The sequence below is a fragment of the Pelodiscus sinensis genome, chromosome 3 (genome assembly GCF_049634645.1).
Source record: "Pelodiscus sinensis isolate JC-2024 chromosome 3, ASM4963464v1, whole genome shotgun sequence".
NCBI classification, from domain to species: domain Eukaryota; kingdom Metazoa; phylum Chordata; order Testudines; family Trionychidae; genus Pelodiscus; species Pelodiscus sinensis.
The window spans coordinates 127,191,681-127,204,020 of record NC_134713.1 but is presented as its reverse complement, the minus strand read 5'-3'; the positions used below and the strand labels follow the sequence as shown (position 1 = coordinate 127,204,020).

General features: G+C 38.0%; 1 protein-coding gene across 2 annotated transcripts in view; it reads left to right on the top strand.

Annotated features, from left to right (window-relative positions):
- The window catches only part of ERO1B (endoplasmic reticulum oxidoreductase 1 beta), a 50,088-nt gene extending 39,292 nt beyond the window's left edge, over positions 1-10,796 (top strand). For both annotated transcript variants that reach the window (XM_075924807.1, XM_075924806.1), the window contains 6 exons: positions 1,354-1,446; positions 1,637-1,883; positions 2,987-3,056; positions 5,619-5,705; positions 7,696-7,829; positions 8,522-10,796. In XM_075924807.1, the coding sequence (XP_075780922.1) occupies positions 1,354-1,446; positions 1,637-1,883; positions 2,987-3,056; positions 5,619-5,705; positions 7,696-7,829; positions 8,522-8,582 (692 nt within the window). In that variant the 3' untranslated portion in view covers positions 8,583-10,796. The remainder of the gene's footprint in view (positions 1-1,353; positions 1,447-1,636; positions 1,884-2,986; positions 3,057-5,618; positions 5,706-7,695; positions 7,830-8,521) is intronic.
- Positions 10,797-12,340: the final 1,544 nt, after the last annotated feature.

Below are 12,340 nucleotides of genomic sequence, written 5' to 3'. Positions count from 1 at the left end.
GGCCAGTTAGTTCAAATTAGTTCAAACGGCATTCACACTAACGTTATTTCAGACTTACAAGTTCTAGAATAGCGTTATTCCTCATGAAAAGCAGAACTACAGAGTTAAGATTCCATGACCCCTTCTTCCAGAACATTCAGAGATAGCATACATAGCAGTTTGCTTTCTCTAAGCTGGGGAAAACTCTGCTTATTGACCTCAGAAAACATGTTTTTTAGTTAATTTGACTTTAGCATATTTTCTTCTAGCCCCCTTCTTCTGTAAGTGATTCTATGTCCTTTTCTTACAGCCATCTATTACTGTGTTGTCCTGTATTTTCTTGTGTGTCATGCAACCACTACTGTCATCTTCAGATTATTCCTCAAAAAATTTTTCTGATTTGCTTCCCAGTGAATACTTATACTTCACCATTTTTCCCCCTTTAATTTGATTTTGGTCCCTCAAATATCTTCAGTATTTTGTTTCAATTTTCTAATATTTGAACTAAACATCATCTTTTGGGTCTTCAGCTCACTGAGTAACTATAGAGCTTTTCAATTAAACCACCTCATACGTGGTGTCAGTGATCATGCCCTACGGTGTTTGGACATATGCCTGGATCATCACCTTTTTTGTGATAAAATTGTTCTCCTTATTGTACCAGGAAACTGCTTTTAATCTTGTTTTTCTGCCCTTTTTTTCTTAGTTTTTCTTACGTAACTTTATTTTTACGTTATTATAGTTAAAAAGTAGCCTTGAGTCTTCCACTACTAAGTTGCATTTATTTTGGCTAGTTTTCTCAACGTATTTGTTTTACTCTTGCCATTTTTGTGCTTTTGTGCCTGAGACCAAAAAGCAGATTCAAATGTTTCTTCTAAATTTGTGCATAAAATATCAATTGCGGATATCAGTGACCATTAGGTTAATTTTTTTTGTTTTAACTTTCTGGATGGTCACCACTATAATTGTCTCTGTAGCTGTTGAGGCCTAAATAGATAATTTCCAATCTGTTTCACCCAACTATATAAACATGACACGTTTTGTTTTGTTTTTGCATGGGAATTTTGCTCCGGACTTTTTTACCAAATACTTAAATGCTCCTTTCTGGGTGCTGACAAAAGCCTTACACTAATGAACAAGTGTGTTTGTTATGGAGAAAGAGCCAGGGAGAGGACCTGACTGTGATGGTAGTTTTGAGATTTTAACTATTCTGACTGAAAACAATAAGCATTTTTTAAATGACACTAAATATGTGGCATTTTCATTAATTCTAAGTCTTAACGCTAAAAGATGCAAGATTTGCATTGTTCATCACATTTTTGCTGAACATTATTTTTAATATTAATACTGTTTCTAATAATCATTTCTAACCAGGTCTTTGTCTGGAGAAAAGAGTATTCTATAAGCTCATTTCTGGACTTCATGTTAGCATCAATTTACATCTGTGTGCAAATTATCTTCTTGAAGGTAATTTATATTTTTATGTAAGAACTCTGAAAATATTTGTCATCTTAAATGGTCATTGGAAATATTTGTTTGTGTGTGGAGGGGTGTGTGAAGCCTATCAGATGTGTGTATGTTGGAAACACAGTTTGTGTATTTGTGCAGTTTGTGTGTTTGGCTATAATGAAAATTCATCTTTCCCTTCTTTGCTTAGAAACCTGGGGGAAGCCTCGTTGGGGACATAATGTCAAGGAATTTATTCATCGCTTTGACCCTCTTGAAACAAAAGGAGAAGGACCAAGAAGGCTAAAGAATTTATATTTCTTATATTTGATTGAGCTGCGTGCTTTGTCAAAAGTTGCACCGTACTTTGAGCGTTCAGTTGTAGACCTTTACACTGGAAATGTCCAAGAGGATGCTGACTCTAAAACCCTCTTACTAGACATCTTCAGAGATACAAAGTGAGACATGAGATTTTACATTAGTATTTCAGGAATCTTCCAGGAAAAGAAGTGACTTTTGGGTTAATAGGTTTGGGGAAGCCAGATAAAGAAAATGATGGACAAATTAATGAGGAAATGAGTTGGAAGGGTGAATTGGAAAAAAGGAGGGGCTTAAAAACAAAAGGAGGAGAAAAGGTTTCTTGTTAGAGCCAGTAAGAAACATTTTAAAAATCCGACCCTCATTTTTCCATGTGTTGTTCAAAATAGATTTGTTGGTGTTGAATATAAAATATACATAATTATGTTGAAAATTAGAAAAATGTAGCATCTAATCATTAGCAAAGAGCCTGCTGCTTAACCCAGTTTTCACAAGTAGGTTATCCCCTGTTTCTCAATTTCCTCTCCTACTCTGACTGCTACTTGGGATTTCCCTAACCACCTAACCCATATTTTCATTGCTGCAAGTCACCTCCTTTACACTTCTGTTATGTGACTCAGCCTTCTCTTTCATTTTGCTTTGCATTGGAAAAGCTCACATTGCTATTCATTACCTAAATCTAGGTTGCGTCTACATTACAACAGAAAGTCAACTTAAGCTATGCAACTCCAGCTACATGAATAATGTAACTGGAGTCACTGTACCTTAATTTGAGTTAGCACGGAATCTGCACTGCGGGGGGGTTGGGGAGAGAAACTCTCCCATCTACTTCCCTTACTCTTCTTGTCTAGGGTAGAGTAACAGGGTAAATGGAAAAGTGATCTCTGGTTAATTGGGCTTCTCTTAACTAAACCCACTAAATTGATCGTCAGTGAATCAGTCTCTGAGTGTTGATCCAGGCTGTAGAGTAGATGTAGCCTAAGATATTTTAGGCTATATATTAATACGGATTAATGCACACTTCACATATGGAAAAAGATTTTGATGGGGGGGGGGCTTTGTGATTTACTATGTTCATAGTATGCATTTGCATTAATCAGCACCAGCTGCACAGGCTCTTGTATCATATCTTAAATGAACTAGAAACTTCCGAGTAATTATAAAATAGTAGAGTGATACTGTAAAGATAGATGATAAATTGTAGTGTATGCTGATTTTTCTTTATAATTTTCTGTTTGAGCAGATCCTTTCCAATGCACTTTGATGAGAAGTCAATGTTTGCAGGAGATAAAAAAGGGGCCAAATCTTTAAAGGTAAAGTCATAAACACATCCTTAATGTACGTTTTTAATTATTAAAATCCAGGATATTATTTACTTATGTAACCAAACTTGTAATAAGCTTTCACAGGAGTGTAACTGGAGTAGATGCAGAGAAAGGATGACCTTGTAAAAGAACATTACTTAGATAAACCTCTAACAAATTGATCTAATTTCATCTGCTTGGCAATAAAGAAGATTGTGACAAATCAAAAAATGATTTTTAATGCTGCCTACATATTGCTTTGCTCTTGTATCCTCAGCCTGGCAGACTGAAATCTCTACTGGAGTGCATTGCTCTGACACACAAATACTGCGGCAAGATAAATATATGAAATCAGTATTAGTAATAGAAACAGTATAATTTTTTAAATAGGATATTTCCCATAAGGCATTATCTTGTCTTTAATCAAGGTATAATACAGTTCTGAACAAACTTAAGTGTGATTTTCATTATAGGAAACTTTGATTCCTAGAGGCAGCTGATTAATCTTAAGGATGTTAAGGGCTAGTCAATAGTCCAGTCGATTTCTCCCTCCCTTCCCCCCTTGCTGCCTCTATTATATAGAGGCAGCAAAGGTTGGGGGAGAGGGGTTACTTCAAAGAAGCAGTGCCGCCCGAGCCCAGGCTCTGTTTGAAACATCTTGGCAGCATTTCAAAGGGGCAGCACCGCATGGAGCTGACACCAGGCTCCATGTGGCGCACTGCCCCTTTGAAATGCCACCTCAGTGTAAAGCGGCAGTGCCACGTGGAGCCCAGAGTCAGCTGGGAACTCCCTAGCTGACCCCAGGCTCCCTGCGGCATTTTTGTGGAATCCGGGATCAGCTGGGGAGTCTCAAGCTGACCCCAGCTCCGCGTGGCATTGCAAACCGGCAGCGCAACATGGAGCCTGGGGTCAGTGGGGGACTCCTGCTGACCCCAAACGCCATGCAGATGCTTCTGCTTTGAAATGCACAACAGTCCTCGCTGGGGGCTCTTGTGCATTTCAAAGCTGGCATACCGTGTGCAGCCTGGGGCCAGCAGGAAGTCCTGCTGGCTCCTGGCTGCACGCGGAGTTCCACATTCCTCCTTTGAAATGTACAGGAGCCCCAATAGGGGCTCCTGTACATTTCAAAGAAGGAATGCAGAAGTGCCTATCAACTAGTCGGTGGAAATTCCATTGACTAGTAAATTAACTGCATTAAAGTATTGTTTGGCCTTTTGTTCAGATTTGATTTACCCACACCATATTGTTAGTTGAGGCAGAAACGCGGATCACTGAATTAGTGAACAGTAGAGGTGCAAATATGTTCATCATATGATTGTTTCACTTATATTGTGGTGATTTTTTTGAACAGGGGATGTGTACAAAGCTATTAGAGCAGTCAGAAAATTAGTTAGGCCCAGCAGCTACTAACTTGATAAAATGCTGGGTAGATATGGATTCTATTTGTGTTCTCTACTAATTTTGTCTCAAGTGAGTTGACAGGCTGTCTACTTACACTGTGACATACAGTTAGCTGCATATTCATATTTTCTGCTGACCATCTGTTTTGTAATTCTTTTCATAAAATATATTTAGAGAATTGGAGTTGTTATTCCTAATCTTGTTTTCCCCATTTCCTCATCTCAGTAATAATACTTGACACACACATGGTAGACCTCTCTGTAACTGGATATTTAACTGGATGTTGTGTGTGCAGCCCACCTTACTGAGTCCTGTGTGCTTTTTCAGATGCTTGGACCTGATCGGTTGGTATCTGTAGGCACACACTCAGGCTGCAGATCTTCTGCTGGGACCTTGCTGTCCAACTGCCTTGCCCCTGAGACTACTGATCACAGTTCCCACGTTGCATACCTTGCCCTTTCCCATAATTGCAGCCACATGTTTTACAATTTACATTATTAGGGGCATGTGATATTGAAAGCAAACACACATAGGCTTTCCTCAGTTTCCCAGTCTGGAGTGTTCTTTGGCGTTTAAAGTTCTCTAGGTGTCCAGGAGCTTTCTGCTCAAATCCCAGTCCCTCTGCAGAGTCTTATAGCCCATCTCCTGCTCTAGGTAACCTAGCTTTTCCTGACATTTACTTGTCCCACAGATAAACAGGTCACCCTTGCTACAAAAATATGCCCCTCTTTCTTGCTCAAAGCTTCATATCTTGCTTTGTGAATTTCTTATGTCCCTTAGCAACATCTGGTTTCTTCCTTCTGCTACTGAGGATTTTCTACTTTATACTCCTTACAGAGAAGTTAGAGGAGACCGCTTCTCTTAACTTTAGCCAACTCATTGTCCCAAGGTATTTCTTCCTGATAGGCAAACATTAATGTTAAATCATTTACAATTATCTCTGATCTGGCAGAGACATGCTATAGCTCTTGTTAGCAATTAAGGAACTCCCCATCCATGTAGAGACATTATATGATGCAATTTTATTTCATAACTGCTTCATAACATCAACCAGAATTCTTTAGATTTCCAGAATAGTAAATTAGGAAGCCTGCTTCTTGCTAAATTGATAAAATACAAGACTCCTTTTAAAAGCTTAACTTAGCATGAAACTTTTTTTGTGTTTATTAGGAAGAATTCAGATTGCATTTCAAAAATATATCCCGCATAATGGATTGTGTTGGATGCGATAAATGTAGATTATGGGGCAAACTGCAGGTAGGTTGTATTTTGATTTCCTGTGTATGCATATCTTTTTTGGGAATCTAGAAATTTATGGGCTGTTACTGTTCAGTTCTCTGTATACATGTGCTATTATTCAAATCTATAGTTCATGTTCAAAAGAAGTTCTAGAAACTATTAGCATTTGCTATAGTTATTTTGCTGATAAAGATGTATAGGAGCCCGATGTTATGAAACACAATTTTCAGGAAACCTCAAAGGCAAAATTTCATGAGTGATGACTTTTATTACCATCATCAGACTGTGGTCTAATATGTAGTAAATTAACCTTGTAAAATCTCCTTTTGCAAACAGGGTATAGAAAGATTTCTTGGCATGTATAACAAATGTAGTATTGCTATCTACATGCATTCAGAAATCATCAGATTGGCTTAAGAATACTGCTGTCTGTGCTTTCTATTTTCTGCCTCTTTAGGGTGTCCTCCGCACTTCATGATTTCACACTTCTCTCTGCAACCATAAGTGTCAGAACCTTTTTTTAAATGCAAGCTGAGGTTAGCATGTATTCTTTAGCCTTCAGAAACTGCAGCTTAAAGATAAGCCAAATGTTACTAGACTCTCAATAAAATTGCAGGAGTTGGCAACGCTTTCAGAGTCTTGATTTCTGCAGATTTAATTTTAATTAAAAGAAGAATCTAACATTACTAGTGCTGAGTGTTAGAGTCTCTAAAATGTGAACTAAGAATAACCAATACTATCAGAGCAGTAGCTGGCATCATACCACAAGGCACATAAAAGCTCCATTCAGCCTCTTTCAGCAAAATAAGTGGAAGAGCAAATTCAATGGCCTTTGCTAATTCGTTAGGACTCCCTTCCCCCTCACTGGCTTTCCTGTGCTTCTATTACCCTTTTTCTCCTCATGAGAGTCCAATTGAAGCCAGGTACACATTCCTACTATCCCGAAGGGGACAGCTATAAGGGGATGCTTCCCCAGGCCATCTAAGTGGGGGGAATAGAAGATAATGGGCACTTTAGCACTCTTCAGAATCTCTAGTAGTGACTTTCTAGGCACTAGGGCTACGTCTACACTGGCCACAATTTCCGGAAAAGGGATACAAATCAGGTAAGTCAGGATAGGGAAATCCGCGGGGGATTTAAATATCCCCCGTAGATTTAAATAAACATGTCCGCCGCTTTTTTTCCAGCTTGGGAAGCCGGAAAAAAAGCATCTAGACTGGCGCGATCCTCCAGAATAAAGCCCTTTTCCGGGGGATCTCTTATACCTACTTCGAAGTAGGAATAAGAGATCCTCCAGAAAAGGGCTTTATTCTGGAGGATCGTGCCACTCTAGACGCTTTTTTTCCGGCTTTTCCCCAAGCCGGGAAAAAAGCGGCGGACATGTTTATTTAAATCCGCGGGGGATATTTAAATCCCCCGCGGATTTCCCTATCCTGACTCACCTGATTTGCATCCCTTTTCTGGAAATTGTGGCCAGTGTAGACGTAGCCACAGAGAGAAGTAAAAGCAGAAACCTTTCCCTGCAAAGGCTAACTTAATAATACTGACAGTGGAGCAAAACTTGTTTGGTGGGGGAGAGGTTTTTGAGGCAGTCATGAGGATGCCTCATTAGGGGAAAGGGGCTGAAGTGGCTTTAGCAGCACTGAAGAGCTGCCCCTTTATCATAGTAGATTTGGTGTGGCAGAGAAGAACCCTTGAATTTGGAAGGAAGTGGCTAGGGAGAGGTAAGATATAAAATTTGATGGTGATGGGAAGAGATTCATAAATTTGAACCTGGGGGGTGTGCATAAGAGACAGAGGGTGAACTTGGTATATAATTGGGGGAGTGCATGCACATTGTTAGATGTGTACTAATACATGTGGGAACATTTTCAGGCATTAAAGAGGAAAGTAGAGTGTTGTCTGTAGACTAGATTTATGCCTGAACAAGTACATTTCTCTTGGAAATTTTGCAAGGGTAAACGATACCGTTTTATTAATAGTTAAATAATTCTGCAATTTCTTTTAGACTCAAGGTTTAGGAACTGCTCTCAAGATTTTATTCTCTGAAAAAGAGATTCAGAACCTTCCTGAGAATAGCCCATCAAAAGGTTTTCAACTCACACGTCAAGAAATAGTTGCTCTTGTAAATGCATTTGGAAGGTAAGTTACCTTCAAACAAAAAGGGTACCTAACCTACAGACTACAGATTTTATGGTTTATTGTTAATAAAATTGGGGGGAAAAAATAGATACTTTTGAGATGACATTTTTTGGGGGGAAGTGGAGGAGGAAGAGAAGTAAATGTATAAGTATCACTAACACCTTGTGGCTAACTATTTGAGGTAGTGACGATGACAAGTCTCAAAATGTTCATATTTGGATAAATATCCAAGTACCTAGTTATCAGAAATTAAGTTGAGAAATTTCGGCTTTGAATCTCTTCAAGCTTTATCATGATATTTCTGATATTTCCTTTTTCTTTCTGAGCCAGGAATGCTATAAGTGAAGCTTTTTTCTTAGTAGCAATGCGCTTTGTGCACACGTGAAAAATGCGGCACAAGTGCAGAAGTGATACCTTCCATGCACTTTTGCACTGGAACTTGGCTTTAGCAGATTTGATCATCTTTTAAATAAAATAATGAAGTAAGGAAATTATTTTGAAATCCTTCTAACCTCTCACTTAAATAGAGTTGAGTGTCTTATAAGGCAGATTTTTTGAGAAATGTTAGTTTCAAATTATTTAAATCTCTAGTTACTGCTCTTGAGCAAACACTGCAATTTTTTCTTCCATTTATCTTGGCTGTTTTCAACATATACTAATACACTGGGGGGGGGGGGGTGTTTGTTTTACAGGCTTTCCACAAGTATAAAAGAGTTGCAGAATTTTAAACTTTTATTACAACGTACTAGGTAATGACGGTTTTTACACATCCAAGTAGTGATGACCATTAAATGACTGCATCAAGCAAAAAGAAATCAATCCTTACAGGACTTGTGTGGAAAATCGATTTAACAAAAATTAACATTTCAGATATCAACTTGAATATTTATGTTTAAAATAGGATTGGTTATTAATTAAAGATATTTATGAATGAAATGTATAGTTTTTAAACATGTAAATTATGCTGATCTCCTGTCTGTCAAGTTTGTCTCCAGTCATTCTTCAGTTGCATTGCCATTTTATATAAATTTTCTTTATTTCACTGTTGTCTTTGATTCAAGGATAATTGTTTGACATTAAATTACTATCCCTGTATCTTAACTGCAATACTGATGTGAACAAACTTGCACTGCTTCAAACAAAAACAGTGTTTTTCCTTTTAAATATTGTCCATCAGAATATTGTAAGGGAAAGGGAATAGTCACTGCTTGATTCTAACTGACATAGAAGAAAATCCCTTCTTTTATTTTTTGTTTTTCTTCAGTTTTCACTTTATTTCCTATATGGAATAACTGTAAACAATGGAAACTTAATTAATGGAAGCTTTATTTTGTGCTTTGAGGTCCTTGGCACCTCGTTGATGCCAACTGTTTTTCACCATTATCTTGTTTTTAAACTTTCTTGATACTCACATGCACACTCACACATTGTCATAACTGCCTTCTCACCGACAGAATAAGGATGAAAATGATTCCTCTAGAGCCTAAGGCTGGGTGTACCCTAAGGGGCAATGTCAAACTAAAGTACACAACTCCAGCTATGTAAATACCATAGGTGTCGACATACCATAGTTCAACTTACATCAGCATCCCCACTGGAGGGGGTCAATGGGAGAATCTCTCTCGTTGACTTCCCTTACTTTTCTTGCTGCAGTGAAGTACTGGAGTCAATGGGTGCACGAACAGCAGTTGATTTAGTGGGTTTTTACTAGACTCACTAAGTCAACCCACAGGAGATCGATCCTCACAGCAGTAAGTGTAGACAAGGCCTAACTCTGCAACCTTGGTCTACCACAGGGGATTGTTAATGAAGCACTGCCTTCTTTGGTCAAACATGCCCTCAGGCCTTCACATTTTCGTCTCCTCCCATAGAATCCACAGGATCAGACTTCAGGAAGTGTTTTTAGCATTACAAAAAGTTAAAATCGCACTTCTTTCTTTCTTGGGACAGCAGAAATGCTTTAAGAATGGATAAAGCATGGATTGGATTTAAAGGGGATTGTTTGTTGAGCTATATGAAAAGTTCAGTGCAAAAAAAAAAACCAGCTTGTTTTGATAAACTTTTAAAATATATTTTAAGGCAAAACATGTTGACATTTAATATTTTATCTATGCAATCCCTAACCATATCTTCTTCAAAAATATATTCAATGTATTTAATGAAACGGGTACATTATAATGCATCTTATGTAAATTGATTGTTAATTGCCTTCATCAGGTTTCAGAAAGTACTACTGACCAATAGCAACCAACAGTGGTTTACATTTAAAACTGAAGTGATAAATATAAATAGTATTTTTGTACAGCATACTTAAGCTGTGGTAAATGTAATATTTAATGAGATTGTCTGAGTGCAGTATGAATGTGCATAATGCTGGAACAATATATAGATATGTCCATTCCATATTTTACTTTTAAACTTAAAACAATCTTCACGGAATAAATAAAAAGTGCTCTTAAATCTTTCTCATTCTATCAAATCTTACCCAGTCTTATTGTTTATGGAGCTTATAGTATTATAACTATTGGTCATGTTAAGGTGTGTTAGATTGCATAATATTGCTTTTTACAGTTTAGAGAGGGGGAAACATTGAAAGTGCTATATGTACTGTGTTCTTCTTGTAAGCCTCCTAGCCCATAAGCAAAACTACTACCACTTCCATTTGATTAAAAAGGAAAAAGGTTCTCCTTCTCTTAATTTTTACTTTGGAATCAAACTAGTGAAAACTAAATAACTCATTTTAGTTTCTGATAAATGAATTAGCATTGAAGCTGATATTCAGTCATTTTACATTATTATTTATCCTTGCATAAAAATGGTATAACTCAATAGACATATGGTGGCAGTAATAGAGTAAACTGATGAGAACCTCAAAATGTTAATGTAGGGTTTCCTTGCCCGCTAATCGCCAATATTTTTAGTTCTCAGCCACTAAGCAATAAAATATATATTTTTACTGACTTACTATAGCTGAATGAGACACATGCCATTATTAACCTTTTTGTCATTCTCTTGGCTTTTGGATTAATCATTAAGGGCTAGAGTTGAGTCCTTAGGCTCAAGTGAGGGGTGGTGCACACATGAGATTTAATTGCAGAGTTAATGATGTGTTACTAGGGCCTATCCATGAATAGGCATCTTTTTTGTTATATTAAAATCAACATAAATTAGCTGCATAGCAAATTAGCTCCTGAAAAGAGTTAAACCTTGTTACATTTTCAGCTCATGTTTTTTCCTTGCTTGGAAAGGAAAGTGCTTCAATCCCTTTTGGGGGTATAAATTACTGCCCGCTCCCCGAGTTACGAACGAGTTACAGACCAAAGACTTGGCCATAATTCGAAGTGTTCGTAACTTGGATCCCATAGAGTTACATGGCGACCGCGCTGTTCGTAAGTGCGGATTGCTGTTCATAACTTGGATGTGCATTTACAACTGTTTTGGTTGTAAGTGTGGATGGTCGTAAGTGGAGGTGGTCATAACTCTAGGAGCGGCTGTACTCTTCTTTTCCTCCACCAGAGTTTGGCCAATGTTTATGGACATTGGCACCGTTGCTCTGTACCCACTTCATCCACTTGCTCGTATGGGATGGGATAAGGGATCTTATTGCTGCTAATCTACCCTCATACCCATAGCCATAATCTACATAAGGCTATGGGAGCTGTAAAAAACAGAGTTTATTTCCTCTATTCCTACATGTGGCTGGGTAACACAGAGGATAAATGAACCTTAGAATTCTGCCTGAGATATTTCTGTGGCATTGGAAGATGGAATTCACCTTCTCAATAACCTAGCAAGTACATTTTAATTTTTATAAGACGGTGGTTCTCTTTTTTTTTTCTTTTTTTTTCCCTGGATCACTTGAAAATTGCTGAGGGTCTCATCAGATCACTTCATGATCTTTCCAAATGCTGTTTGTGCTGTTAGCTAACTATTGTAAAGTTCTTTGGATAAAAGTGCCATATAAAAAAAAAAAAACCTTAATGTCACTTTTCTGTTGTACAAATACAAGCACACAATTCATATTTTAGTATCAGTAGGGATCTCTCCCCTGCCACAGAGCTCTGACTGGGAAGGAGGACCATCTCTCCCCCAGCTTCCACAGCTGTGGAGCTGCAGCTAGTTGCCTCTTTTCTGTGGCTGTTGCAGCCTTGAATGTCCCAAATTCCCTCCACCCCTTTTCTCACCCCAGTGCCCCCCACTGAACCTCCTCAATGCCACCATCTCACCTTACATGTCAAGGTCCAGGGTTCAGGTACCTAAATCAGTAGAGCTGCATCAGTGAGACACTAATTATGTAGGCAATTCTTCATTCTCTTGTGTATGGCTGCCCAGGTGCATACCTTTAAAGGGAGTATCAACAGATCACCAGAATGGAGCTTGCAGACAACTGGTGGTCCATGGATTACAGTTTGAGAGTCTCTGTATTAGAGTTATATATAAACTAGTTGAAACAACTGTCCTCTGTCATACCTTTTTAACTATATTTGATGTACATTCTTTAAATGTGTTGC